Raw genomic sequence first — 24,355 nt, 5'->3', positions numbered from 1 at the left:
TGCAAGCCAAAATATTCTACCAGTGCATCTAAGCTGATTTTAAAAGATCGGTCCCACAGCAAGAATATTCTGAGCTCTAACCTCACATTTGGCTGGATTCTCTTTCTGTGTTCATGTGCTCTCCCTGTGCCTCGTGGTTTTCCTCTGGGTTCAACCCGTCCACATTTTAGAGACCGGGCGACCTGTCCAGGATGTCTCCCACTTCTGCCCTCTGGAATCTGGGATATTTTCCAGCATTCCTGCAACCCTGAGCTGGATAAGCAGTCAAGAAAATGGATAGATTGTTTGTTTTTAAAGCCTTCTGTGATTCACCTCCACAGTATATTAGGAGTGTCTGTGGCTCAGGACGAAGAGCAGGTCATTTACTAATCGGAAGGTTGATGATTGCTCCAGTCTGCATGCCAAAGCATGCTTGGGCAAGATACTGACCTCAGAGTTGCTCCCGTTGCATTCATTGAAGTGTGAATATGAGTGTTAGACTTAGATACAGTAAAAATGCTTGTATGAACATGTATGCAAATGAGATGTGTTGTATAAAAGAAGAACCAGTTCACTGATCCTTTATTACAGCTCTATTTTATATACAGGTCTCTTACGTTGGCCTCCTATCAGCTCTTCTCACCTTCAAATGAAAGATGCACATTTTCCTCTGTTGTTTCCTACATAAGTCTTGTCCAAAATAAGTGACAATTTTTTAATCACCCACCTACTTTTCCTAATGTTTCTATTAAACTTATGTTATTTATTCTCCTAATATGTTTTTTAGATGATTTATTTAATTAAAATTTAAAGGAGTGCTTTCGAGCACTCAGAGTAAATGAGGACAGCCACTGTATTGCGTCATGTGTAGTAGCAATACTCTTATTCTCTAGACATTAGCATAACTGTGGTGACAAAACATGTGACTTTGGTTTAAAAGAGAGCTCCTCATAACTAGAAGATTACAGTTTCATTTAAATTGCAATGGAATGCAAGGCTAAGGTTTCTAGGATGTTATTTAATTTGATCACTATGTTCAGAGTGAGGAAGGGTCTTTAAGTGAAACGTACTCAAATACACAAGTGGGAGTTTAGTGTCACCTCACAGCCCAAAGTCCGTCTGTTTGTGGACCTTACGTGGTTTTGACTGTTCTGTTTCCATCAGCTGTTCTGTCTTTCTTCCAAAGTTTAGATACCTGAAAGTCGGATGAACTGGTCATTGTGCACAGCTGCTAGTCATTTGTTCAGGTATAATGGTGTTATCAGTTAAGTTAATTTCTCTGGCTACCTTGTAAAATCCTACAAATCATATTTTGTCATTATAAATTAATATTTAGTTATCACTGCAAACAAGTACATTCTCATTTCACCATTCTCTCTGCCTACTTGGTGCAAGACGCACATTTGAAACACTGAGATGCAGGAGTTATTGATCAGCTTATCTGATTAGAATGAAGTCGATGCTGTGACGAGCTGAAATTGCATTGTGTCTTTGTGGTAGAGCCAGCACCAATCAAATTGGTGCAAATCATACGCCGACCTCTAGAAAAGAAAAAAGAGAGAATGCTTTTCATGGCTTACAAGTCCTCCAATGATCTAGAGAAAACAAAAGACAGCTTTGTGTGATAAAGACGCAATTTCTCTGAGAAATAAGCCATTAGCTTTTCAGGTAATGAGATAATTTAACCTGTTATCGCGAGAAAACGAGCTTTGTTATCTCCAGATTACAGCTTTTAATAGCAATTGTGAGAGGAGACATTGTGGGCTTCTGTACATCCTGGTATATCCTTTTTTTGGTGACTTTGCCTTCACTTGATTCTCATCCAGCAACATACATCTACTGTAAGAAGATTAGTGTGATAGCTATTGAGAGATTTAACCAAGAGGGCGAGCCAGGTCTGCAGAAGAGCACCTGAAGTGGCCTCCACTTTACTCAGGAGGACCAGGGTGCATAAGTCATCCACTCTAAAAACATATTTGCCTGGCCCAAGCTGGCCCACAGAGTTCAGCTTGAGTACACCTCTGTGTAACTGTCTCCAGATCTCCGCTTCCCCCCCATCTTCTCTTTTGACCTCTCTTTTTCTGCCTCTCTCTAGGATGCGTGTGCGCGCGCGCACACACACACACACACACACACACACACACACACACACACCTCCTCTACCTGCTGGCAGACTCCCAATATTGCTGTTTAGTACTCTACTCACAGAGGGAATGATACTATCTTCCAATAACACTGAGGGTTCATTTTTATTCCATCATGTAGATACCAAATTGAGGCCAGTGTGGGGCTAATATTGATGGCATTACCTTCCATCAAATGCTCTATTTACTTCTTCTATATCAATCTTATTCCTGCACCGCTCATTGTCTCTCACAAGTAATTTCATTCCAGGTTAATTTCATGACTCGATTTGGAAATATACAAAAGAACTAATCAATTTTCTTGTACTTAAGAATCTGCCATGTCTCTTATCCCTCAAATAAATATTGCTGAATGTCAGTGAAGGATTCACGTTATTGTTAGAGAAGGCCTGTTGTTTCTATTAATATCCTGGGAAGTAAAAGCACTATGGTGGGAGAATATGCGCTCGTGTAGGGACTGCTCTTTTTGTTAAGTCTGTTTGTGGGCTCCCCAGTGCACTAACAAGCTAACTAACGTTTTCATTCCCTCACAGTATAAAGTACGATGAAGGTCACATTCAGAGTGAGTCTTAAAAAATAAAAGACAAAAACACTTGTGAGGACACAGACTTTGTATGAATACTCATATGTTTTAAGCCAAGTTCACTAAATCCACTCACAGTGCATCAGCCTCATTACAATCGTGAGCCCGATACAGAGAAGTATCATACAGAGACTATACAGACTGTAGAGGTAGCATAAGTAAATTCCCCATTGGGTTTAAGCATAATGTCAGTGCTTATAGCACCACTAAAATCCCATTTGCAGTCTCATCCAACTTGTCCAAGTGCTCCATCAAGAGCAATTACCAGCTGTTCATGAGCAGGAAGTCAGTGAGGGATCATGTCCTTTTAGCAGAACTAAAACCAATGAATTAATGGATTATATGTAAAACTGTACTTTTTTTCTCACTTGGGTTTCAAAGCATGTAGTTGGGACATTGCATGTATAAAACGAGACACATGACAGTCTGAAGTGACACCATGTCAATCTCCAATAAGAAAAAAACGTGAAATACACTCAGCAAAACTATCATTACGGTAAAACACTAAGTCAGGAAGTGGCTGAAACATGAGTCAAACCGGGCAGGGCTGTAGAAATACATCAACCCAGCAGCAGGACTGGGATCTGCTCCTTTGTGTGAAGAGGAAAAGGAGGAGCACTACCATAGCCCTACAAATCACCTCCAGCTGGCTACTCATCTATGTCAGAATCAGACTCAATAAGGGTGACATGAGGTCCTGACATCCTTTAGTGGGACGTGTGCTCACAGGTCAGCATTTATGCTGCCATTTGTGGTCATGCTACTCTGAGGGAGAAACTTGGAATTACTCTTTACATGTAAGGCAAATACCAGGCTCTTCTTGCTTTAATAATATTAGAAATAAATACACTCAGCAAGATTCATTCATTTAATAAATTACAACAGAAGATAAACAAAATAAATAAATGAAATATTTATACTAGTTTGATTCTATCTCAGTCTGAGATTCTTTCCTGCTGTCACTTATGGTCATGTTAGTTTGTGCTTTCTCTGCTCGCACTGTGAGTGCAGGGCCTCACCCACAACCACATGGCACGTGGAGGCGAGCTGATGAGAAATAAGTAAAAAGCAATAAAATAATGGAGTTCATAGGGACACATTATGTTACTATGATTGCAATAAAAATAGTCCCAACAAGTGCTGGGAGAGAGATCAAGAGAAAGCATCATTATCATCATCATCAGAGCTCTATCACTACTTGCCAACAGTTTGGACTTAAGTCAAAAACTTTGTGCAAGCATCCAAAGACAAACTGTTGTTACCAATAACAATGAAAGCAAAGCCAGACACCAATATCATGTCTTTTCTTTTTAGAAAAGTCATGAAACAAGGTAGCCTAGCATTGACTAAGCTAAAGACCATTAGCTTTGTTGTCCAGTTTTATATCGTTTTTATCCCTCATTTGCATTAGTGTAAACTGCTCTTAATGTAAAAAGCTTCTTTGCATACAGCTATGTTTTAATAGTTTATGTCATAATTACATCATTTGACTATTTGAACCTATTGCTCCATTAGTCATCAAGCTGATAGCTATCTCAGTTCATTTGGGTCTTTTTAAGGAAAGGAATAAAGAAGTGTGGGAACAAACAAAAATATATATAAAAAAATAGATGTAACTAATATTACAATCATAATTTTAAAATATATAGCCCTCCAAATAACCTATACGATTAATTATTTTCTTTTATTTCACAATGATGATGGACACATTTTATTGTACAGCTAAGTCAAAGACAACCACCAGTGTTCTCTGTAGTTACTTGAAGCCAGTTTAGCTTTAGAAGAGGTTGGACAGCTTAGCCAAACTAGCATCACAGTTTCCAAACTGACATTGTGAAGTTGCTAATTAGAGGACAGTTCTGACATCTTTGTAAGGAAGTAATATCCCACTGTCTGCAACAATTGAATAATAACCCTGCTTTATCGCTGGCACAGAGGCTTCTCAGCCTTTATTTCCTATCTCTTGAAAGGCTGGCTGTAGTTAATACCATTAAGTTAGCTTCAAAACACCAGCTAGTGTTTGTTCCAAAACACAAGTACATGTTTGGAAGCCCAGAACTCCACATGCCAAGAATGTGAATAATTACTATTTGCTGGCACAAACATTTTATGAAACTTTTAGAGGCACAGCTAGATTTCATCCAAGATTTTAAAAGTACTTAAACTACTTTATTTTGGAAACCTTTTTTTCTTATTTAATTATTAGCATGATGACTATTTGGATCAAGTCATTACAAAAACTGATATTAATAAATAATAATAATCAAATTTCATCATATTTTGTTTAAAACTCTTATCAAATGCATTTCAGATTTAAATCTACTCCAAGTTGACTTCATGCTTTTAGAAATGCAGTATGTTGTGGGTCTGCAGGTTAACTTTGGGGTCATCCATCCTGGTTTCCCAGGGCTGATGCTGACAGTCTGCCTGTGCTCCCCTCCCTGCACTGCTTGTCTTTCTTGGCCGTGATGTAGTGCCTGGCATGTGGAAAGGTTAATTCCATTAGCCTGTTTGCTTATACAAGGATCCAACTGACACAACAGAAAAAAAAGAAAACTTGGCATGAGGCTTTGTCAACACAAGGGGACTTCCAGCAAGAAGGCTGCAGCGCTTTAAAAGAAATGAAATATGGGAGAAATCACATTTATTAGCTTTTCACACTTTTCAAAGCTAAATTATATTATCCCAGGTCCAGCTTTGAGGGCACAGGAAACTGAGATAGCAATTGAAATTTGGAAAGGCACTTTAGTTCTTACACCTTAGCCCGTACAAAATCTTTGAAAGTGCCAGTTGAAAGTTGTAATGAGAAGAGTTATCTATTTTTTTGGTGTGAAGGCATGAAGGTTTCCTACAACTAGTGCATTGTGAGATGATGAAATTTAGTTGCAGCAGGTTTCTTGGGGTCATGAAATAAAAAGCACTTATTGCCAGGCAATAATCATATCATATAATCATATCATTTAATTGGCTTGGCTGTGGCCCCCTGCCAGTTCATTACAAGATGCCTGGATTACATTTGCCCACATTACAATGTAGGATTCCTGCCATTCCCTTAGTAAATATGGGAAATCTCCACATTTGAGTGTGACTTTAATAGCTTGGCTCAGAATCAGGTCTTGAATTATTTTATTTTATTTTATTTTTTAGATTTTATGTGAAATCAGCAGAGAACTGAATATAGGTAATTTTCACTCAGATGAAATATATTTCCAGATGGAACGTGAAGGTGCTGTGGGGAAGCTTGAACATGTGTGACGCACAATTCCCTGCAGCACCATTCATCTGTGACTATTCAAACTTTATACTTGATTAGAAAACTCTGTGGGTAGAAAATGTTAATTATCCTAATCCTTGCTGTGATTGGACTGACAGCTGCTGGAGCAAAGTTGATTGTTAGGGAGGAACAGTTCCCATAATATACTGGTGCAGCAGCTTTTTTATTTAGACAGTTTTTCCTCATCAGGATGTTTTTTTCACCTCATTAGGACTGGATGTATTGATTTGTGTGTGCCAGTGGAAGAGGGAAAAGTATTCTAACAATGACCTCAGCAATATTTTTGTTGCTCTGCGTAAATCTTTTTTTTAATGGACATTAGTCAAATAGAGGTGAAACATTTAGTTCTTGTGGTGGCCAGTTCTTGGTTGTAACTATGTTATAATCATAATTAAAAAGAAATTGTAACTTGTCTTATTTTGCCAGGTGTTCATGAATAATGCAGTTTTTCCAACATCAGTGATTTGTTTAGTAAAAGTACTGATGTAATGTTGGTAAACCTACATGTTTCTGGGGCTGTTTAAATTATTTGTTGACATATTCGATGATGTCGACTATAAAAATTGGTCGATGCGATGTATACTAATAACACGTAAATGTGTTGTTGGAACTGCAATACACTACATCAAACTATGGGGGCAGTATTGCCTATGTCGCCTGCCAAGACAGCTCTCAATACTAATGAAGAAGAGCGTAGCGCTAAAACAGGAGGAGGGAAGAAAATGTAAGCTGAGATTTTAAAAAGTGTGAAAGCATTTAACAGAAAACAAAGTTTAATGCACGGCACTGTTGCAGTGCACGGGCATTTAAAACGCCGGCAGCGCAGAGCTGTGACGTCAGCACTGAATGGATCAGTTTTAGTGAGTTAAGTTAGTGCGTCGCATTGATACCTGCGAACATCATCTAACAGATAAGAGCAAGCCTCACTCCAGAGCATGTCTACTGCGATCGTGAATTCTTGAACAGAATCATCTTTAAACTGGGAAACTTGTTATTTTGGATTGTAAAATAAATCTGTTTTGATTTCATTTGAAGCGATATTTATTGACAGAAGGCAGTTTTAGTTTCCTATTTGCACATTATTTCTTTGTTTAAATACTACTAGCACTTTTTGCTGTGGAGTGGGATGAGACACAACAGGGTGGGCAGACTTGAGCAGGTGAGGTACTTGAGCCTAGAGCAGAATTCCCTACAGCAGGGGTGTCCAAACTTTTTCACTGAGGGCCACATACATAAAAATATAGGAGCGGCTGGGGCACTTACTAGAAGTTAGGTATATAACCTTAACTTTAGTGTATTAAAGTTAGAAAAGTCACTTAAAAGTGGTCAAATATGTTATATTGTTGAGTATAATTAAAGACAAAACTGCCTTCATCACAGCTTTCCATAAATGGATCTTTATTGATTTATTCAGAAAAAGCTTTAGCTTCTCAGAACAGCAGCCTCTTCTTAGACAGAAAATTTACAGCAGAGAAAAAACATCAGCTGAGATCAGCTGACTTTGTGTGCTGTGCACAGAGGTGTGTACTCTGTGTGTTAACAAGAAAAACGCATATAAGAAAGTGGTGCGCAAAAGCAGGGTAGTGGTGGCATTGAAGCGCATTATTGATATTTGAAGCATGTGTACCTGCACATGCATGCTTATTAACACACGGGTACTGTGGAATATATTTTTTACTCACCTAAAGTACTCGGGCTCTCGTCCACTCCCGCAAAAAAAAAAAAAATAGCAGCTGTGCGGTTTAATGTTGGCTGACGAGTCTTCAACGCGTCGCACAACTGGATTTCTGGACATGCTGACGTTGTTGAAGTCCTGCACTTTTTTTCGGGCACATTATTTCGGAGACTTTAACGAGGCCGTGTTTTATTTTTTTAAAGCATTTTTATTGTAATCACTGAAACTGAGGGATTATTTTCAACATTTTGGGTGGCTTTATCATCAGATAGCTAATAGCTAAAGTCTTTGCTCATTTAAAACCTGTTTTCTGCGGAGCCATTAAAGTTTTATAAAACTTATAAATACGAAACATTGTGAGCTGGCCAAAAGCACGACTCCTAATGAATAAAGGAAAGGCTACCTGTTTATACAGTCATTGGATATTTCCTGTTTTGAGATTCTCCATACTTGTGTGGGAAAATCCCAGCAGATCAGCGGCTGCTGAAATACCAGCCTGTTTGACACCATGCCATGTTCACAGTCCATTAAATGGTTTTTTTTTTCTCCATTCTCATGCTCAATCTGAACTTCAGTAGGTCATCTTTACCATGTTTTCATGCCTAAATGTCTTAATTTGCTACCATGTGGTTGGCTCATTACATAATCACATTTTTTAATGAGCAAGCAGGTAAACAGTTAATACAAATTCCCTGAATGAGGTTTTGTTCGTGGTGGTTCAGTGCTACACTGTTCTTAACTTTTTGTTTCTTGTTTGCTGCTCAGCCACATCATACAATTCAAACAGCTAGACCCAAGTTAAAAAGATGATTAGCAGGTACCATAAACCCAGTGTGTAAATACTCCTTATCAGACTTCTTAATGTGCTTCTATTAAAAACCATCTGCTTTGGCACCATGCCTCTTTTTCCTTTCAATTAGTCAGGCGTTGTGCATGTTTTCTGTCACATCCTGTGCTTTTATGTAGTCTACCAGCTGCCCTTTTTATGCTCCTTTTATTTTGTTTGAACAAAGAGGGTCATGCAATTAGGACCCATCAATCTAGAAGGAGGATACAGCAGGAATGCTGGTGTTTTTGACACAGTGTTGATTACAGGAGAAGCAGGCTCAGTATATTTTGAGGTTATAAACATAGAAAGTGAGAAGCTGAGATGGATCTGTTGGGGATTTCACTGTGGTCAAAAACGAGCAAATGAACCATAAGGCATGGAACTGAGCCTATTTCCACTTATCATCTGGTTGATTTTTAAATAGTTGGTGCTAGATTGGATAAAACAGAAGAACTCCTGTCACTGCTTATTCCACCTAGTGGCTATCATTGGTTCTGTTGCTCATATTTTACTTGTGTATGTGGCTAAATTGCATGTTTAATGTTTTTTTCAAAGTCACTTTCTGCTGATGGGGAACTGAAAAAAAGCTTAACAATCTCTGAAAGTGACGATATCATAGTGCTTGCTTTGTCAAAGTGGATATCAGAGCCAACAGCCCGAAACTCTAAATTACTGTAATTACTGAAGAGGAAAGTAGCTTTTCCACATTTAAAAAGTTGTAACCACCAGCATTGTTTTACAAATATTTCAGCTCGGCAACGCTTGTTTTCAAGGCTCTTGTCCTTGTCTTCATTTTGTTACCTTTAATATAAGGCCAGGCGAGGGTTTTGTTCATATAGACATAACAATAATCAATCACAGCAAAGTGTCCCCATGGTTGATTAAATCTACCACCATATGTCATATATAAAATATGGAAGTAGCCAGTGTGGCACTACCTGTGGTATCTTCACCGTTGTGAAGACTGCAGCTTAGTATTTTGCTCATAGGTTAGTGACAATTTTACAGTGTAGCAAAAACTGTTTTATTTTATTAATTTTTTTTATTTATTTACTTACAAAATATACATCATCTGTGCAATAAGTTAATCCTACCTGACTGGACCATTAGCACCATACTATTCACATTATCTGATATATCTTATGAGTATGCATTTCCCCTCTTGTGAGTATTAACTGTGTTTGAGGAATAAACTGATAACTTTGTCTCAACTAAACTGGCTCTCTAAGGCTGGTCTGCTGTGGATGTTTGTTAAACCTTTAAATATCAAGCACAGTTACCTCAACAATAGAGTAGTATGCTGTTTGTTCATAACAGCAGTTATTATGTTAACAAAGTAGCAAATGCTGTCAATCATTATCAGGGTCCGTGGGTCGATGACATTGGGTTTTGAGATTTGGTTGGTTCACATTTTATTTTGGATTTGTGAAGCAGTCCTTTAGTATTTGGTCTTTTAAATTTGGTTTTATTTCAGAGTGTCTCTTGAGTTTTTGTTATTTATGTTTCTAATTCTTAGTTCTTAATGAAATGATGTTAGTTCCCTTTTATGTCACCTCTCTCCTAGTTTCTAAGTGTAGTTGGCCTTGTCATTGTGTTTATTTACTTTTGGTCCAGGCCTGGTTTATAGTGTTGTGTTAGATTCATGGGTCTTAGTCCTGGTTTCCTGTTTTATTTTCTAACCTTGTGTGTGTTCAGCGTTGCTTGTCTCTGTCTCAGCAGTTAGATTTTTGTCACCTGTGTCTTGTTTTGTTCCCAGATGTTTCCTCTCTGTTCCGATCTCCCCTCTGTGTACAGGGAGTGCAGAATTATTAGGCAAATGAGTATTTTGTCCACATCATCCTCTTCATGCATGTTGTCTTACTCCAAGCTGTATAGGCTGGAAAGCCTACTACCAATTAAGCATATTAGGTGATGTGCATCTCTGTAATGAGAAGGGGTGTGGTCTAATGACATCAACACCCTATATCAGGTGTGCATAATTATTAGGCAACGTCCTTTCCTTTGGCAAAATGGGTCAAAAGAAGGACTTGACAGGCTCAGAAAAGTCAAAAATAGTGAGATATCTTGCAGAGGGATGCAGCAGTCTCAAAATTGCAAAGCTTCTGAAGCGTGATCATCGAACAATCAAGCGTTTCATTCAAAATAGTCAACAGGGTCGCAAGAAGCGTGTGGAAAAACCAAGGCGCAAAATAACTGCCCATGAACTGAGAAAAGTCAAGCGTGCAGCTGCCAAGATGCCACTTGCCACCAGTTTGGCCATATTTCAGAGCTGCAACATCACTGGAGTGCCCAAAAGCACAAGGTGTGCAATACTCAGAGACATGGCCAAGGTAAGAAAGGCTGAAAGACGACCACCACTGAACAAGACACACAAGCTGAAACGTCAAGACTGGGCCAAGAAATATCTCAAGACTGGTTTTTCTAAGGTTTTATGGACTGATGAAATGAGAGTGAGTCTTGATGGGCCAGATGGATGGGCCCGTGGCTGGATTGGTAAAGGGCAGAGAGCTCCAGTCCGACTCAGACGCCAGCAAGGTGGAGGTGGAGTACTGGTTTGGGCTGGTATCATCAAAGATGAGCTTGTGGGGCCTTTTCGGGTTGAGGATGGAGTCAAGCTCAACTCCCAGTCCTACTGCCAGTTTCTGGAAGACACCTTCTTCAAGCAGTGGTACAGGAAGAAGTCTGCATCCTTCAAGAAAAACATGATTTTCATGCAGGACAATGCTCCATCACACGCGTCCAAGTACTCCACAGCGTGGCTGGCAAGAAAGGGTATAAAAGAAGAAAAACTAATGACATGGCCTCCTTGTTCACCTGATCTGAACCCCATTGAGAACCTGTGGTCCATCATCAAATGTGAGATTTACAAGGAGGGAAAACAGTACACCTCTCTGAACAGTGTCTGGGAGGCTGTGGTTGCTGCTGCACGCAATGTTGATGGTGAACAGATCAAAACACTGACAGAATCCATGGATGGCAGGCTTTTGAGTGTCCTTGCAAAGAAAGGTGGCTATATTGGTCGCTGATTTGTTTTTGTTTTGTTTTTGAATGTCAGAAATGTATATTTGTGAATGTGGAGATGTTATATTGGTTTCACTGGTAAAAATAAATAATTGAAATGGGTATATATTTGTTTTTTGTTAAGTTGCCTAATAATTATGCACAGTAATAGTCACCTGCACACACAGATATCCCCCTAAAATAGCTCAAACTAAAAACAAACTAAAAACTACTTCCAAAAACATTCAGCTTTGATATTAATGAGTTTTTTGGGTTCATTGAGAACATGGTTGTTGTTCAATAATAAAATTATTCCTCAAAAATACAACTTGCCTAATAATTCTGCACTCCCTGTATGTATAGTGCTTTCTTCCTTCCTGCTGTTGTCAGAGCATACTGTTAACTTCACACTGTTAAGTTACTGTTTCAGTCCCTGTTTGAGTTCAGGTTCTCTGTGTCCTAGTGTGTCCTAGCCACAGTTTTTAGTTGCTCTTCTCTTGGACTTGTTTTTTTTTTCGTTTGATTTTGTATATTGGACAAAAATCAAATGAAGGACTCGCCTTTTGATCAACTCCACCGTCCTCTTTTTCTGCATTCTGGGTCCTTACTTCCAAGTCATTCACATGAACCTAACTATATGTGTTTTGAATTTGGCTAATGATGTTACATTTAACAGCTATGTGCCATTTGTGAATGAGCCAAATCGGAGAGCTGATTCTTTGTAGTGAATGAGATGGAAGAGCAGAATCTTCAGTCACTCGTTCTCAGTCCATGCAGGCAGGGCCAGGACTTTATTTTGATGGGCACAACATGTGGCAAATCACAAGCAAAGACAGACTACGGTCATGCAATTATGTGAAAGGAGAGGGTTGTAAGTGCAATGGTACAGGCCAGGTCCTCAGAGAGGCAGAGAGATGGGGAACTGGATTTAAATATAATTGCACTGAGAAAAAGTGAAGAAACAAACAAAGAGAGAAAAGGCTACAAATATGAAAATGTAACGCTATAAACTGTAAAATGAAGATTTGGCTAAAATAATACCCATTTATAAACCCCATTTATTTTGTTTCTAGTATTAGTAAATGCATAGAAATTAAGGCTTTTATGAGAACACTGAATGCAAAATTGTTTCTCCGCACACCAACAACTCACAATTGTTAAATTAGGCTAAGATAAAAGGCTCTGAACGAAGAGCAGTTTGGAAGACATGAAAGCCTGCTCTTCTGTCTGGTATTGGATGCAAATTCTAAGAAAAGCTTGGCTATCTGGCATCCTTAGATGAGATCATTAAGTGGGTTTTATCTGCCTTCTTCTATCTCATCCTTGCCAGTTACCAGTTAGTTTAAGGGGGAGTGTCACGTTCCCCCACAGCAAACAGGGGACCCACACTTGCAGTCGGAGGTCTCCCTGCTGCAGTTGCCTTGTTTACAATTTGCCGTTGATTTTGCTTTTGACAGAGGACAGGTGAATCTTTTTGTTGGTCTCACACTGACAGATCATGATTTCCTTTGGGCACATCATCAGTTCTCGCTTACTTTGTTCTTTCTGTTCCCCTCCTATCGTCCCCACTCCCAGCCTCCTTCCGACACTCCTCTTGCTGCACTCGCTCTCCATGTCATCTGAAAACAGTAGTGACAAAGTAGAACATCTAAAGTTCAGAAGTGTCTCATCAAAGCAGCTTTGTACAGGCAGCGTACCATTATGCCATTAGTAAAGGATTTGCTACGCTTCAGTGACTTTGTCTCGGGGAAAAACATGGCATGGATGAAGGTGTCAAAGCACTACCACCTCTGCCAGCATTTGTTTCACCTATCTCTATAGAGTGGAATTCACTACAGTGGAATTCAATACAGATCACACTCATTAGCTTAGTATTGAGCACCAGGAGCCAAAAAGGCTGACAGTTTTTCTACTGAAGGGAGAGTGAAGAAGACAAGAGCCCTATTAGCAAGATGTGCTGAGAAAGACAACCTGCGTATAATGAAGGAGTCCTTCAAGCCACATACGTCTGGCTGGTCTTATGCTCCCTCAACTGGTCCAAAAGCGGTGAAATAGAAGAGTCCCTATCATTTTCCAGAGTGAGGCTGATGGACGTTAACGACACCCTCATCCTTTCAGAGCCTTTTTAACGATGGAATTTTCCTCCTCTGTCTTTGAAAGGATCTGTCCCTTTATGTGACCACCGGCTCTGACATGACATCCTTTGGAATCTGTGGGGAGCAAAAGTCATGCTGGCATCTGTCATTACACACATGCCTACCCACACATCTGGCCAAGGTTAAAAACCAAATATGTCATGTTCCTTTATAATTTAGGTCATTTTGCTTGTAATTTCCTGCGTGCTTTAAGCTTTAGTTTACGTGCCCATTTCTGGCCATCAGCTGCACTGAGACAAAAATGCAGAAAAAGGCATCTGCCAGCTCTTGTTAATTTCACATAAAAATCCTCTGAGCCAGACTATGATTAGAGTAAAATGTTGAACCAAGGAAAAACAAGTTCCCTGCAATGTTTGTGGTTTGATCTCGGCTAAAGCAGCTCTGAGGTATCAGAAGAATATTTTGACAGTGCTGAGGTACAGCTAAAGTAAACCTCATGCATAATTTACACTGCTTGTAAATAAGTATTAAGCAAAGCTACAAAATCAGACTGGATGTAGAAGATATGGTTGGTGTTCTTGTTTTTCTGGCCTGTGGGATTTAACTGTCCTAGACCTGCTGGTCTGGAAAAAGCAAAGAAGGCAGTTTTACTTTTTTAATTGACACCATAATGTTTCACTGAACTGCCTTCAGATATGTATGATACAGAAATCCAGCCAAATATGGCTGCTTTCCCTTTATGAACTTTCATTGTTCATTTTGACCTGGTCAGAAGTGCATTATCTTGGTTTTTAGCCTCAGATGAAGTTGCTATTATCAGTCTTTGCAAGCTGCAAAACAAATGCAACCATTTTTTCTTTTATTTTTTTGAGTATGTCGCTATTCCACTTTTAGTTCATTGTTTTTCCTGATTGATGTTTCTGTCATTTGCAGATCTGAAAGTGAAAGTCCGAGACGCGTCAGGTATGTGGTGCCCGGCTCGCTGTACATACGCTGTCATTCTTTTCTTATGCCCTTCTAGACGTCTGCTGCTGTGCACTCTCACTTATCAGCACTACCCTACCCATATAACTATACTGCTATCCTCGGGGAAGCAGTGATATCATAGTGCTCCCTGCTGTGTTTTCTCTCTGATTCTTCTTTTCCATCGATAGATTTATTCCTCCAGGACTGTTTTGTTTTGTACTTAAAAAAAAACACATTTACGTTTTGTATCAAGGACTTTGCAAACTCTATGACTGGTTTAAGAGGAGAATTGTATAAACTAGATAGATATCAACTCAAGTTAAGCTAGTCCTAACAGATTCACTGATTTTAATGCCAGTCCACTTCACCTGATTCCCTTCATGCTCTTTAGGCTGCTTTAGCATGGCTGCAGTTACTGCATATCTGCAAAATGCTTTGTAAACCACCTCCACCCCAGCTCCTTCTTTCATGCTGTTTCTGTGGCTATGTGAGTGTTCCTTTGACTGCAGCTGTCCTGGCTGGAATATATTAGGTTCACACACATGAACGGCTGTATATGACTGACCATCTCATTCTAAAATCCTAGCTAATATTATGCTGGTAAGATTTTCATCATAGGATGTGCTTAGCTATAAAAATGTCAATGAGAAGGCTCTGCTTTCAGCTGATGTTAGATGTTGATTTGGATAACGTAGTTTCAACATCAACAGTACAATGAACGTAACTTCTTAGCATCCACAAGGTAACCCCAGCTCATGGTTATGTTTTTAAATAATCTGTTAAGGTTTTACATGTAGGTGTTCTAGACAGGCCAAAATGGACAGGGGTGTGTCATTAGCAGTGTTGGTCAAGTTACTTGAAAAAAGTAATCAGAAAGTAATTACTGATTACTTCCCAAAAAGTAATCCCATTACTTTACTGATGACTTATTTACAAAAGTAATTAGTTACTTAGTTACTTTTAAAAACATGATTTACACCCTAAATAGGTGATAAAGCGATAGATCTTTCATCCCAATTCTACCTTTTCTGCATAATCCATCATATAAAATGTAATCAAATGAAAAAGTCTCTATTTAAAACTTGTTTCATTAGTTTTAATCTTTTAGCTTTATGCATCAAGCAAACATTAAATTATATGCACTCACTCTTTCAAATAGATGCAAGTAAAACAGCAGAAAATAAGTAAAATCAAAGACTCAGCGGTCTTGTTGCTCTATTTTCACCTGTTTAGCAGGAGTGGGGCAGGCGGAGGTTTGCCCTGGTACAGGTATGTTGCAGCCGTTATGTCAGTGGAAGGCAGTTTCTCTGTGAATTTTACACTATCGTTGCAGCGTACTCGGTGCTTGCTCTGAGGTGTAGGGGTTTTTTCTTCCCACGCAGTGAACAGCGGACGCTAATGTTTTTGTCACTTTTTACGGAATCAAACTCAAAATAAGGTCAGAGTCAAAGGAGCTTGCAAAGAAAACTGTCTGGACTTCTTTAAGTTACTTGAAGACGTTTCACCTCTCATCCGAGAAGCTTCTTCAGTTCTAAGGTCAAATGACCATTTGACCTTAGAACTGAAGGTGAAACGTCTTCAAGTAACTTAAAGAAGTCCAGACGCTTTTCTTTGCAAAGCTCCTTTGACTACGATGACCTGGATGACTGAGAACCTTCACAGACAAGTAAGGTCAGAGTTTCCACGCTTTAAACGCTGCACGCTCATACTCTCTCCAGCACTTGATGTATTATATTATATATTACCTATTGTTGATCTGCACACAGCTGTTGCCACGAACGTTGCACTCGCTTACGTCATTGTCATGAGACACTCTCACAAAAAAATCACGGTTTCAGTAACGTAGTGTGCTTATGGGAAAGTAACAGTAATCTAATTACCTTTTTTGCAATAGTAATCACTTACTTTACTCGTTACTTGAAAAAAGTCATCGGATTACAGTAAAGCTACTGCCCATCTCTGGTCATTAGTACGATCATCTGTCATTCTCAGCTCATCTATGTGCTTGTGCCAAATGTAAAGTCTTTACAATGAACACTGAGAACTGCATGTCCAAATCCCTTTCAGCCTGCAAAAACACCAATGTTTTTTCCCCAAGACAACTCATTATTAACTGGCATACTGCTAGTGATGGTAATGGCTCTCAGTGCTTCTGGAACTCCACAGTGTCCTGAAAGAAAGCAGCGTGTCTGTGTGGGGATGAATTGAAGGCCTGTCCCTAAGAGACGGAGGAATCAGACAACGTTCCAAGTTAATCACAGGGCAGCACAACACTTTCATCACAGCTATAGATGCTCCGGATGGATGGGGCTGTGACTCTGTAATATGTGCCTGTAGTTCTGATGGCAGATAGAACTGGAGTTACCTGGGATATAAATGGAAAGTTGTAGATGCACCAGTTTGTCAACGCATCAGCCAGTTACTATTGTACTATAGTACCGCTGAAATCTTTAATTGCATATAGTTTGTTTTTTGTAAACCCTATCTCCCTATTATTGTGTGTACATATATACATATACATACCATTTGTCTGATTTAATAGTGCTACTGTGACTACTAGGAGTGGGCGATATAAACGATATACGATATAAACGATATAAATTTGGCCAATGATAGAGATTTTGACTATACCGCTCTATCGTGATAGCGCATGTTGATGATGTCATCAAGCTGCGCCTGTTTTGGTCAAAAGCATTGCAGCAGCTACAACCATTATCATCTGCAAATTATGCCGGGTGACAGTCATAGCAAAGAGATGAAGCACTTTTGAAATATGGGGAAAGCCAAAAACGTTTTAATTAGTTTCAAAAATCTCTCAGTCAGAACATGGTATGTCATGTTTAGGTGGAAACTAGCGAGCTAACTTCCTGTTAACTTGTAACTCCGTTAAATTTAATTAATTCTGCTTTCATGGATGCCTGGATGTTAAACTTAATCATTACACCTGGTAAAGCAGCAACGCTGACGATTTTATTAAAGATGAAAGAATTTAGGCTGTTTTTAACTCTTAGTGTTCGTTTGACTTTGGGACCTGAAGCAGACGGAGTTTTGGACCCAGATTACTCCGCGAAGCTCCTCACTACGGCAGCCGTAATGTTCTGACAATCCATCAAGCAGTGCGGCTTACCAAAGTTGTACTAAAACATTTTTTAACAGATTTCTGCACGCCCAAATCGGTTCGGGGTCAGTAAGCACAACCAGAACACTCTCGATTTTTGAGAAAATTAAAGGATTTTAAGTGTGCCTTATAGTGTGGAAAATACGTTATACAGAAGAAAAGAATATGTCGTGATATATATCGTTACCGCACGTGCTTCAAATTATATCGCGATATGGATTTTAGGCCATATCGCCCAGCCCTAGTGACTACAATGGACGTAAGCAGCAGTGTTTACTGGGTCACTGTTACGGTATGAGACTGCTATTTACTTTGTACTTTTTAATTTAATTTTCAAGACCCCGAGATGATTGTTGGCATCTGCAGAGTAAATAACTTGGGAGCACTGCGGCGAAAAAAAGAACGAAAGAAGGAAAACGGTGTGAAAAAACTCAAAATTTCCTGATAATTTTCTGGCAGTACAAACTGTTGAAACGTGAGGCCAAAGTGAAGAGAAGCATAGAGAAACAATGGCCAACAAACAGGAGAAAACAGAAACTACAGCATGACATGCACTATATAAATATGAACACGATGAGTGAAAAGTACTCTACTCTGTTGCCACTGAAGTATGCTGTTTATTTTTAACAAAATCCTGGTCCCCACAAGTTTGAAGGCATTTTTGAGACTCGAAATGTGGCTTTAGTGACAGGGTTATAATTAGGTTATGGTTAGATTTAGGGTTAGACATTCATTTTTCATGGTTAGGGTAAGGTTAGGTCCTTTACCCTACACGCAGGGTTGACCAGCCAACAGTCACTTTAGGGGAAACACTGGTAAAACCTTTAACTGAAATATGAGAACCACTCATTTAAATTACATCAAATTGAACACTACACTTATTTGTCTGTCCTGCAATACATGTGCCAAGTTTGAAGCAAAGCAGATGTAATAGTTTCTGAGACAGGAGAAAAAAAAAGGCTGACATAGAAGTAAGTTTGCTCCAAACAGCACCCTGGACCTCCAAATGCACAAACAGTGCAGCAGGCAACACAGGACTCACTGCATCCGATTATCAGTTGCATTCTGAGAACCACTGCAAAAGAACCACTCTGAATGTTTGGACATTTCCTGACCTTGAAATTGGTTTTTTGTGTTTGTGTTCTATTTTGGGTTTTGTGGTAATGTGGTGGAAAATGAGAATAGTGATCTCACATCCTTTTCAGAAGCACCATCAGTTTGCTGCATCAGCAAGAGCAAAATATTTTAGAAAATATAAGAATGATTCTTAAAGTCTGTATTCAACATCAGCCCTCAGCCCTTTGCTCAAAAAGCTAAGAAAGAATTTTGTTTAATGTGGTTGTTGCAAGACCATCTGTAAATCGCTCTGCATCAACGTAGAAATTAAGGAATTTATAGGTAAATGCATCAAAGGAATGACACTAGATTTTGCTTAGACAGGCTTAGAGTTTGTCTTTGCACTTAGACTGCTTAGAGAATAAAATGGGTTATGGGCGTTAATATACTGCTAATTTAGGTCATGCTTCATATGACATTTGAGGCCAACATAAATAACACACTACTTGATGTAAGTGGCTTTTTTCTGTGGTTACAGGCTGACAACATCACATTGATTAAAAAGTAGAGGACTTGTGATTGTCTTTCACCAGCTGCTGTGTGCTTGTTTATCCTCTTGAAGTAAAGTTTCTGTGATGAAACACAGCTATATGGACTGTACCAGCTTCAGCTAATTAGGGAGGTTTTTTTTCCTTACGTCTGTCCGATTTATTTTGATTCAAGTGATGACCTCTGCTGAAATAGCCATAAGTGTTAAAATCTGCAGTTGCACTTGAGACTGGTTCCAATAGCAATGTTAAAATGTTTAACTTAACAATATTAAGAATCATGTTTATAACCTGCTACAGAAGACTGTGTATAGTTTTTTTCCCCTCTTAATAACAGCTGTGTAGGATTATTCTTAAATAACTCAACTGGATACTCGTAGGGCTTAAAATTATGAGCATGGCTACTTTGACAAGTGTTGTGTGACTCCACTGGACCTCTAGTGACACATATAACTGTGAAGCTGAATTTAAGAAATAAGTGCTTAAAGTTAAGGTTTTAAAAACATGTTCAATGTCATCTTCTGTCAGTAAGGAATGTTTTGTCACCAGGTTGGTTGGATGGTTGTCATCAATAGACTTACATTAGTTTATGTTAGCTAGCTATAAACAGAACCACTAATTCAGGAGAATCAGTCTCAGGGGGTCACGTTTGTGCTGGCCCTGGCTGATATACCATGAGTTTTATGTTCAAACCGTGGATATGCTGCCCACTTTCACTAAGTGGTTCTTAGTAGTTTGGCTAGCTGCACTGACAGGAAAATCCTCATGTTAAGATAAGATAAGATAAGATAAGATAACCTTTATTAGTCCCACACGTGGGAAATTTGTTTTGTCACAGCAGGAAGTGGACAGTGCAAAAGTTATGACGCAAAAATTAGAATACAATAAGAATAAATACAGTACACAGCTGTACAGAATAGAATAAAAAATATACTATATACAGTAGAATAAAATAGAATAAAAATATACAATAAGATAAAAATAGAATACGAATGCTATATACAACTGAGTAAAAATACAACGATGCCAGAAAAGATTATTGCACTTAGTGTTATTGCACATGTGTGGATGTGTGTGTTTGATCAGTTAAAGTCTTTATTGTGGAGTCTGACAGCAGTGGGGAGGAAAGACCTGCGAAATCTCTCCGTCCCACACCGTGGGTGCCGCAGTCTCCCACTGAAGGAGCTGCTCAGTGCTGTCACAGTCTGCTGCATGGGGTGGGAGACGTTGTCCAACAGGGATGACAGCTTAGCCGCCGTTCTCCTGTCACTCACCACCTCCACTGGGTCCAGAGGGCATCCTAGAACAGAGCTGGCCCTTCGGATCACCCTGTTCAGTCTCTTCCTGTCCCCAGCAGAGATGCTGCCGCCCCAGCAGACCCCTTCATAAAAGATAGCAGAAGCCACAACAGAGTCATAGAAGGTCTTCAGGAGTGGGCCCTCCACCCCAAACGACCTGAGTTAGCTGTAATGTTGGGGTTTGTGAAGCACTTTCTAAATGAGGACTGTGTGGAGGAGAGCCTGTTAGAGCCTCTAATACTGTACATGAGAGTTATGATGAAAATCTTTAAACTTTATAGTATTAGATATTGTGCTGGAGCAGGGAAGCATTCTCACTTCTGTTGGAAAGGATTGCTAACACCTGATGAAGCATACAGTCACAGCTCATGGGTTATGTTTTTATATGTTACTGGCCCCATTCTGAATACATTAAAGTTTGGAATAGGCTTGATACATTACGCAGTTGGCCATCCAGACATGTTTCTGATATCACAGTTCTGTGAAGCTGCAGGTATGGTGAAAGTGGAAAAGGATTTCATCAGCCTATAAAAAGGCAAAGACTTACAGGACTGAATTGTTGACAGAGTAAAGCCTCTCTCTTTATCGGGTCAAGCATAAACTCTCATGAGCTTATGCTTGGGAAGGATATTGAAGCTTTGTAACAGCCTTCAGTGCACTAACAGAACCTCATTCCAGGATAATGGAATTACCTCAGCTGTAAGCAGTAGCCACACTTTAGCAGAAGACAGTGTGGGATATTGAGGGGAACAGGGGGTCTTTGTGTGTGGTGGCTTACAGAAATCATCACCAGCTCCTGAGAGATGACTGTCAGCTGTACTGTTCCACTTCACATCTCCACTGTGGGACTTAAAAACTGTCAGCAGTGTCTTATTGCAAGATCCTGCCTGTGGCTGCGTTAGCTGCAGTGGCGCTTTGATGAAACGGTAGGACACCATACTGATGACTCCAAAGTGGTGGTTCAGATTCACTCCGCTGACAGGAAAATTACTTTTTGTCCATTGACCACAGAGGTTAGCAAATTACCAATAGACCTGCCACTCCACTCTTAGAAGCTATATGAGCTAGGTTTTAACTACGCAGCAGAGTGGAACAGAGGTGGGAGTGAAGGTGTTCAGGGTGTACATTCAAAATTTTAACAGCAGATGGATGATAGTAAAACTCCACAGTGTCTGTTGTCTCTGTTATTAAATTTGCAGTGGAGGGAAAGTAATGAATATATTTGATGATTATTTTTCAGATCTAGCAGCTGGGATGCAAATATTTACTCCCCAAACAAGAGCTTTTCACTCTTTTCTTTTAATCTGAGCTTTGCATTTTATATTAGTCTCAAAGGAGTCGGACATGAGAAAATGTTTTGTTTGTTTTACTAGATTTGGAGAGAAGGGTCTGGCTGCAGCCACTGTGGAGCTCCACAGTAAACAGAAACACGTGACCTCGACAGCAAGTGGAAACACGTGACCTGCATAGATTCAGTGGAAACTGTGCAAGTGGATCATAAAGGCTGGGACAGAGTCATTCATATAGATGCCGCATAGATGCCCAATATGCTGCATGGCTGAGAGCGGCTGGTTCGAATCCGACCCATGGCCGCATGTGTTCACTGTACCCTTTCAAATAAAGTCATAAAAAGGCCAAAAACCCAACATGGAATCCTAACCATACTGTGGAGGTAACGTGTTTCTGCCTACTGTGGAGCTTCACAGTGGCTGCAACCAGGTCCTCTTGGATTTGGAGGGATAGATCTTTTCTCAAGGAGAAGTGTCACACAAGTGTTGCATTTCCACTGTGTCATCCCTGGTGACAACTCCCAACACTAGCTCAAAACTCAAAATCTTATGGAGTCGTTCTTTGTTTCCTGATTGTTGAAACTTTTGAGAATAGAGTTGTTGGTTTGTTCGTTTTTTGTTTTTTATTGGGGGGGGGGAGGGAGGGCGTTGGCTACAGTGCTAATCACTGCACCACCAAAAATAAATTTTTTATATAGTATTTTAATAGCAAAGTGTTAGGGTTAGAGTCATGTACTGATTCTTATATAATGCTTTTCTACTCTAGTTGAGCGCTTAAAGCACTTTTTAACATGCCTCATTCAGCTGCTTTCTATCTGAACTGCAACTGTGAGCAACTTCAGGTTCAGTAGCTTGCCCAAGCATACTTTGGCACAGAGACTGGAGCATCCAGTTATCACTAATCTTCCAACCTTCCAGTTAGTGGATGATTTTAAATATTGATATTTATTTATTTTTGTGAGTTATCCAATAACTAGCACTGTGTTAATCTCTTAACATCAATCATGTCACTGGCAACCCATGTGAGGAAACGACTGGAAAACTAGGGTATATTACAATTGCAGGGAAATTTCCTGAATGCATTTTGACAAACTATTTTATTTTTACATTTTTTGCATTTGCAAATGACCTAAAACAAACTCTACCCGCTACCCTAGACAATGTGCCAGTAGCCTGATAATCTCATCAAAGCATTTTGCCGATGCTCATTTTCATGAATCTAATTGGCTAGTTTTGTTGGCAAATGATTTGACATTTTATTTCTCCCAACACAGCTCTATCCACTCACCAACTGTCAGAGATGAAGAAGTTGCCACCAAACAATCCAAAGAGAGATCAGTTTGAACTGAATAAGAAATCTGAGATGCAGATCGAGAGGTCCGAAGCTAATTATAACTGATACCAGCTCATGCTGTGACACATCAAGGAGATCAAAAATACATAGATCAATAAACAATTGAAGACACGTTCTTCTAATTTGCCTGATGGCAGTCCAAGAAAGTTAAAGGACATCAGCATACCCCATGTATTCCCATGTCACCTTAGAAAATTGAAGGGTCAGAATTGCTGCAGAAGGTTAACTGTTAATAGTGTCATTTTATTTATTTCTTTATGACTGTGCCATTGATATTCATTTTAATAGCAGGCTTCAGGATAGCTATGACAATAGCTAAACCAAGACATTGGACAGAGTGAGAGAAAATATGGTGTGTATCCAGAACTCAAGGTCGGATTTGGCAGCGGGGAAAACCCTAACTTCTGGCAGAGGAGTGCAGCTTGTGGAAAATACTCATAAAACCCACATAATGAATTCTTTGTGAGTCCCATGGACTCTCTTTCAGAAAGAAACCAAAGAAATACACCTCTGCACTTACTTGAGTAGTCATTTTTAACCATTATCTAACAGAGAAGAAAAATCTTTTTTTTTGGAAGTTTGCTAAATTGCCCACAGATACAGTAGGGGGAGAAAATTATTTGATCCTCTGCTGAATTACAAATTCACTTCCAAAGAAAAGAGTCTTAATTTTTGTAGTAGTCTCATTTTATTGGAGAGAGACAGAATATTAACCAGAAGTCCGTGGAAAAACAAACACATGGCATAAAAGTTATCAATCGATTTGCCAATGACATTAAGTGTTTGCATACCTCCAACCCAGTCAGAATCTTGGCTCCCACAGATTGCTTGTGTTTCCATAGGTTTCTTTACTGCGTAAACTTAAGTAGTTATAGTGTACTTTTACTTTACATTTACATCTCCTGGCAAAACACAAACATCTATTCTGCTCCTGTGCTTATATTTGACTTATGCATTGTATTGATTTGATTTGATTTGATTTTATTGATTAGCATTCAAATTCAAATCTCAGTGAAAACAGTGAAAAAACAAACAAACAAACAAACAGTGAAAACAGAACAAAAATCTACCATAAAGAAAGAAAGCATGAGACAAGGCTAATCAAAAGGTATTGGCTGAAGCATTTGCTTATTACGCCAACCCTTT

General features: G+C 39.3%; 1 protein-coding gene across 5 annotated transcripts in view; it reads left to right on the top strand.

Moving 5' to 3' along the window:
- The window catches only part of iqsec1b (IQ motif and Sec7 domain ArfGEF 1b), a 239,909-nt gene that overhangs the window by 43,138 nt on the left and 172,416 nt on the right, over nt 1-24,355 (top strand). For 3 of the 5 annotated variants that reach the window (XM_042225861.1, XM_005934522.3, XM_014337535.2), the window contains exon 2: nt 14,514-14,543. The exons of the other annotated variants lie outside the window; for them this stretch is intronic. In XM_042225861.1, the coding sequence (XP_042081795.1) occupies nt 14,514-14,543 (30 nt within the window). The remainder of the gene's footprint in view (nt 1-14,513; nt 14,544-24,355) is intronic. 5 annotated transcript variants of the gene reach the window in all.

The sequence above is a fragment of the Haplochromis burtoni genome, unplaced genomic scaffold (genome assembly GCF_018398535.1).
Source record: "Haplochromis burtoni strain Fernald_Lab_line unplaced genomic scaffold, NCSU_Asbu1 Contig_186, whole genome shotgun sequence".
NCBI lineage: Eukaryota > Metazoa > Chordata > Actinopteri > Cichliformes > Cichlidae > Haplochromis > Haplochromis burtoni.
This window is presented reverse-complemented; position numbering and strand designations above follow the sequence as displayed.